The sequence below is a fragment of the Typopeltis vanoorti genome, chromosome 17 (genome assembly GCF_054136105.1).
Source record: "Typopeltis vanoorti isolate ZY-2024b chromosome 17, IOZ_Tvanoo_1.0, whole genome shotgun sequence".
Lineage (NCBI taxonomy): Eukaryota > Metazoa > Arthropoda > Arachnida > Uropygi > Thelyphonidae > Typopeltis > Typopeltis vanoorti.
Genome location: NC_143565.1, coordinates 21,382,978 through 21,388,977, shown reverse-complemented (window position 1 = coordinate 21,388,977; position 6,000 = coordinate 21,382,978). Strand labels below are relative to the sequence as shown.

General features: G+C 30.7%; 1 protein-coding gene across 1 annotated transcript in view; it reads left to right on the top strand.

The window, feature by feature from the left end:
* Nucleotides 1-511: 511 nt before the first annotated feature.
* Nucleotides 512-6,000, top strand: part of inc (BTB/POZ domain-containing protein inc) — a 90,556-nt gene continuing 85,067 nt past the window's right edge. Inside the window, exon 1 of the mRNA XM_090407611.1 lies at nucleotides 512-718. Coding sequence (XP_090263737.1) covers nucleotides 512-718 — 207 coding nt within the window. The remainder of the gene's footprint in view (nucleotides 719-6,000) is intronic.

Sequence of the window (6,000 nt, the reverse complement as noted above, 5' to 3'; positions counted from 1 at the left end):
GCTTTCAGAATTGAATTCGGATCTTTTTCAATCGCACCAGGGATGCGATTGGAAAAGATCTCTATAATATCTATAAAAGATATATATATATATATATATATATGTGTGTGTGTGTGTGTGTGTGTGTGTGTGTGTGGATAATGAGGAAAGAAAAGGTTGTTGGAAATTTAGAAGCAGCCACTTGCTTACATAATAATTTTAATTAACGAAAATGTAACCTTCTTCTTGAAAAACTTCTGAAATTTGAGCAATACTATAACAGCAGCAACAAGAAAAATAATATCAGCTAAGTTTTTACTTTCTAGTACTAGGGTCTTTTCTACCATTCTTTTTAATTATATATATATTTTTTTTAAATGTTCCACCACAGATCACAGGTTACATGTTGAAAATGATTTAAAAAAAAAAAAAATGTATCTATTAACGCACTCTCCAAACCAGTGTATTCTAACTTGTAGTTAAGCAGCTTGTCATTGATTCAGTCGAGAGTATGTTGGTACTATACACAAACATGGCTGCTAAACTATACATGAATGGTGATGATAATATTCACGTTAATGTCTTCTCGCACGATGAGAAACCTGGTCGAAGAAATCAGTGGGTGCGCTTAAATGTAGGTGGAACTTATTTTTTGACAACAAAAACTACCTTGTGTCGAGATCCCAACTCTTTTCTCTACCGTCTCTGCCAAGAAGATCCAGATCTAAATTCGGATAAGGTGAGGTTGAAGTCACTGACCAGCTGTGATTCAGTTGGTTGGATTATTTTTAAACAGAAAAAATATATTTCATATTGTAGGCTACGTTGGTTTCATGTCACATAAGATATCACACCTGTTATCGGCAATTCTAATATATTATATTTGATTATGGGTTCTCTTTAATAAATAAATCAATTCTTTTAGCACTTCAATTAATTTCGTAACCAATAGTGTACGATTTAATATAATAAAATTTATGAATATAAAAGTTATGCAGGATGTAATAATGGTTAACAGTTTTCGGACGTCTGTTATCTTATGTTTTTATATAAGATATATCAGTATTTTTTTACACTTGGTTTTTAGCGAAATAAGGCATTTAAAGTCAAACTATATATACACACACATGTGAAACACTTAACATTTTGAGAGCACTAATAAAATCGCGATGGTATTATTTATTATGAACTTTCAAAGTGTCCTGAAGCCTAATGACAATTTAAATGCCCAATTGCATTATTTCTCAAGAAAGTCTTCCTGGTTTGGAATACTCAGTTGTATGCATTTGGAATACCTAGTCTGAAGCTGTTGCATTAGGATGGGAAGGAGTGAAATATTGGTGTGATTGGCAAGTTGCATGTGTTGCCTCCTTCCCTTCTTGTTAATTAAGGAAGTCAAATTATAGGAATAATTGTTTGCTTGCTACTTCATATGTGATGACATCAACCTCATCTCAATAAATGTAATGTTGACTATTTCACTGTTCTTATCAGTCATTGATGTGGTTTGGGATATCCTGATTATTCATAATGTGACACCCGTTTGAACATTTTTAAGTCTACTTGTTTACTGTACTGTAACAGATTTCACAACCATACTATTTGATTGATTTCTTCACCTGCTATACTTTCAGATTTTAAATAAATAAATATATATATATATTATTGCATTTCACATAACTATTTCACCAAGACAACTAATTAGTCAAAGTCATTCAATAGCAAGACTAATTAAGACAAAATTTAAATATGTAGATTCTTTGAGACTTCATAACTTCATACATTTTTGTTTGCTCAAATCTCTCTCCCTCTCTTGAATCCCTGTTATGCACGTAATCCATACGGATATAGGAAGTTGTGAATATTTAAAAAACTAGGTAATGTAATGATTAGTTTGGTGTATTTATTATATTGCTCGGTTCTTGTAACATAAGTTGAAGCAAGCTTTTAAGTTTTATAAATGTTTGAGGATTAACAGAAAGCATTAGTATTTGTCACTGCAGTGCATTTTTTTTTTCAATTTATTATAAAGATATAAACCATAATTTCATTCCCATTTCAGATTTTAAGTTATTGCTTTCTATAGTCAACTGTTAATGTAGAGTTCTAATTAATTTGAATGATCAAATTTGAGGAAGGTTTTTTCTCCTTGAAACTTGGATTTTTCGTCCCTCAGAAACAGGAAAACTGGCCCCATGAACATGCATTTCTACAGACAAATACACCCCCCTCCCCCATCAGACTCTGTGACAAGTCAGTCAGGATCACGCACATAAGGTCGCATCATGTAAAAAAAAAAAAAAAAAGGCAGACTCCAAATAGATGGGATAAGACACAAGAGGAAGAAGAAGATCAAACAGTTAGCTGATCAGTCTTTGCTATAAATTTCTATACTTATCATATGAAAATGTGTGAATATTAATTTTTATTTTTTTTAATATATATTTTTTTTGTTCCTTGAATAACTCGAAACTAAAGTAGAAATCGGAATTTCTCTCTCCTAATTGTTTGAATTATATAGGTTAATATAAAGTAATAGTTTGAGGATTAACTATACTTATAAAATATAACTGTTTCCTGTTCTATCAGTATAACACTCAATTTGTTTGACCTTAATTTTAAATTTTAAGTAATAATTTTAAAATATTGATTAATTAGTTGGGTGAATGAGTAGGTGCTCTTTGAATAATAAGTAACATTTGGGTTTAATGCCTGAATAGACAAACTGGGACAAGTAACATACCCATTACTTGTCCCACTGCTGTATTATTGTGTGTGTGTGTGTATATATATGCTTAAAAAACTACCAACAAATATTTTTAATCTGTTTACAGTGAAATTTACTGATTTCTGTTCAGCTGTTGTGTGTATATAAATTGATAAACTGATGCTAATAGACCCTGTGCATTGTTATCAAATGCATATAAAAAATAAAAGGGGGGGGATTAGAGAAAGAAAGTAAAAAAAAGAGTAATGTCCATATATATATATATATATATTCTAATTACTTAATGTGATTTTATATGTTGAAATTTAGACTAAATTTATGTTGGTTCTTATAACAGAAATATGACAGATGATGATGGTAGGTGATTTGTTACATGCAATTTTAGAATTGTTTGCCATATTAATTTTCAGTTGTGTGGCTCTATAACTGCTACAGTTATTTATGAAACTCAATATTAAAAATAATTTGAAATTTATTTAAAACTTGCAAATTATTAAAACACGCAGTAACTCCATATTATAAAATTATTATCATATTACACTACTAGTGTTCCTGTTTAAAATGCAATATTTTATATGGTATGAGAACTAGTCAATCTTTTTTACTGCATGTTATACATGGCAACTTGGAGTGTTTTGGAGGTTTGTAGATTGACATAATTGTCATTTGTTTGTTTTTAAGACTTCTGGTTTATATTAGTAATTATATGTAATTATAATTTGAGTAATAAATAAATAATAATAAAAAATAGGTTATTCAAATAAATGTAAGTAGTTTTTTAAAAAAAATGCAATATTTGTTTTTAGAATATAATATAAGTATCCATCAGACTAGTTTACTGGATAATTTTTAATGGACTGAATGAAGTGACTGGATAGATTATTTCAGTTATCCAGTAACTGAAGTAATCCTGTGAATTTTTGTTTAAAATTTTATTTAAGCATAATGTATAGCCATATTTTCCTGTATGTTGTGTCTGTTGAGTGTGCACTGTAAATTTTGTATTTATGACTATAGATAACTATCCAATTTTTGAGTACTGCTTGTAACATTTTATTATGGTTATACTCCACAGAGTCAAAGACTCATCATAGGAGACCCATACTAACCATTATTCCCACAATACCTTAAACTTATTTAAGGAAAATAAGTTTAAGGAAAAAAAGAGTAATGTCCATATAACCTTTTAATCCATTCTTCTCTCTCACCACTCTCCAAGCAAAGAACCTAGTCCACACTCCTACACAATGTCCAGGAATGACCCCTTATTCTTCCACTTACTCCTCACGTATTGAAAAATTTATTTTGTATCAGTCTTATAGAATCTCTTTAGTAACAAGTTTCTGTCGTGTCTCCTCTTGCTTGTCTGTCAACTAAACATTGCATCCCACATACCTTCAGTCTATCCTCATAGGGAGCTTTCCATTTGATCATTCACCAGCTTGGCCAGTTGAATCCTTATCACCACATCCTGATTTCTAAGAAATGAAAGTGACCAAATATATTGCATAGTAGCCAAGATGTGATTGAATCATGGCCTTATAAAAAGAGATAATAACCTTCCTATTTTTACTTGTCAGTGTTTTCTTTAACATCCAGGTAATCGTATGAGCTATTTTTTCAGCTTTTGCAAAATGTCCTCTGAACTTTAAATTGCTCTCTGTTATCATTCCTAGATCCCTAACCTCATCAGTTTCTTGCAGTCCAGTACATACACATCAATATGATACAAAGTATGTAATCATTTCATCCCAAAGTGCATTACCTTATCTTTTGCAATATGAAATAAATAACCATTGCCTTTTGCCCACATCAATTTATTTAAATCATTACCTTTATCAGCTAATGATTCTGCAGTTTTGCATAGTCAGCAAACAACTGAATATCCACCCCATTTAAAACTCAAACATAAAAGTTTGAGTATTTGAATAATGCTAGTGATTTAATTTTTGATTGGAGAGAAGTGGGGGGAAAAGTTTCAAATTTTATGTGATAGTTAATTTATGTAAAAATCACACTCAGAAGGACTGCATCTGTTGATGGGAAAAAACATGGATTTGATTGTTAAAGCATGAATTGTCTCTGTAAGGGCATTTTGAATTGGAGGTGATGTTGGAATCAGTTGTGAAGGTAGCAGGATTTTGATTTTCACCCAAAAATACTTCTGAAGAGGAATAAACCCTACCCTTTTTCAGAAAACTGGCTGGATAATGTTTACAGTTAGACAATATATTATAAGTTGAATGGAGCTGGATGGATGCAGAACAGTCTTCTGTAATGAGTACTGGGACTTCATGCTTAAGTAATGATAATATATACATTTATGTTGCAATCTTGTAATATATCCCAATTTAAATATCTATTAAAATATGTAAATTTAAATATATATGTTACACATATGCACCCAAAAATTTTAATGTTTTATGGAGCATTAGGTTAAATGAGAAGAAGAAAGTATTACATTGTTGAGAAGTGCAAACGAAAGGATAGGGCATTCCAAAAATGAGAACAATGTCATCAGGAGTAATCAGAAAATGTATAGATGTGCTGGTGGTGATGATAGTAATAGAAATTAATGTGGAAGAGCTTATGCAACAGTTAATGAAAATGAAGAACAAAGTTAAATGATTAGAGGAGAAAATTGAACATTTAAAGAAGAATTCAAAGGTGACCAAGTGCTGACTGTGGATCTGATCATAGACTGGTCTTAATGAAGATGAATATTTGCCTGAAAACAATAAAATTTAAAAGAAGTCAACCCCTAAAATGGGATCTGCAAATGGTACAAAATCCGATTTTAAAATTTAATGAAAAAAAATATTTCAGAACTGCTGTCTGCACAGTTGCAAAATGAAAATAAACCCTCTAAATGGAATAGACTACAAGCAGCTATCATAACATCTGCTTTAAACCACATCAATAAACAAGAAGAAAGAAAGAAAAAACCATGGATAACTGAAGAAGTAATCAACCTTATTGATGAAAGAGGAGCAAATGAAGAAGAAAGGTTAAGATATAAAACTTAGGATAAAAGAATCAAATAGTTATGTAAAAGATTGAAAGAAATCTGGATAAATTGGCAGTGCACTGAGATAGAAGAATTACAAAACCATAGAAGCATTCCTGAAAGTGAAAGAACTTAATGGAAAAATAAAATGTGCACAGTCTAATAACATCAAGGACAAAGATGGAAACATACTCATTGATAAGGAAAAGTTAAATGGAAGATGGGCGGAGTACTTATCAAATCTCTATGATGATGATAATGGTAACATCTTGGATGATTCACGACA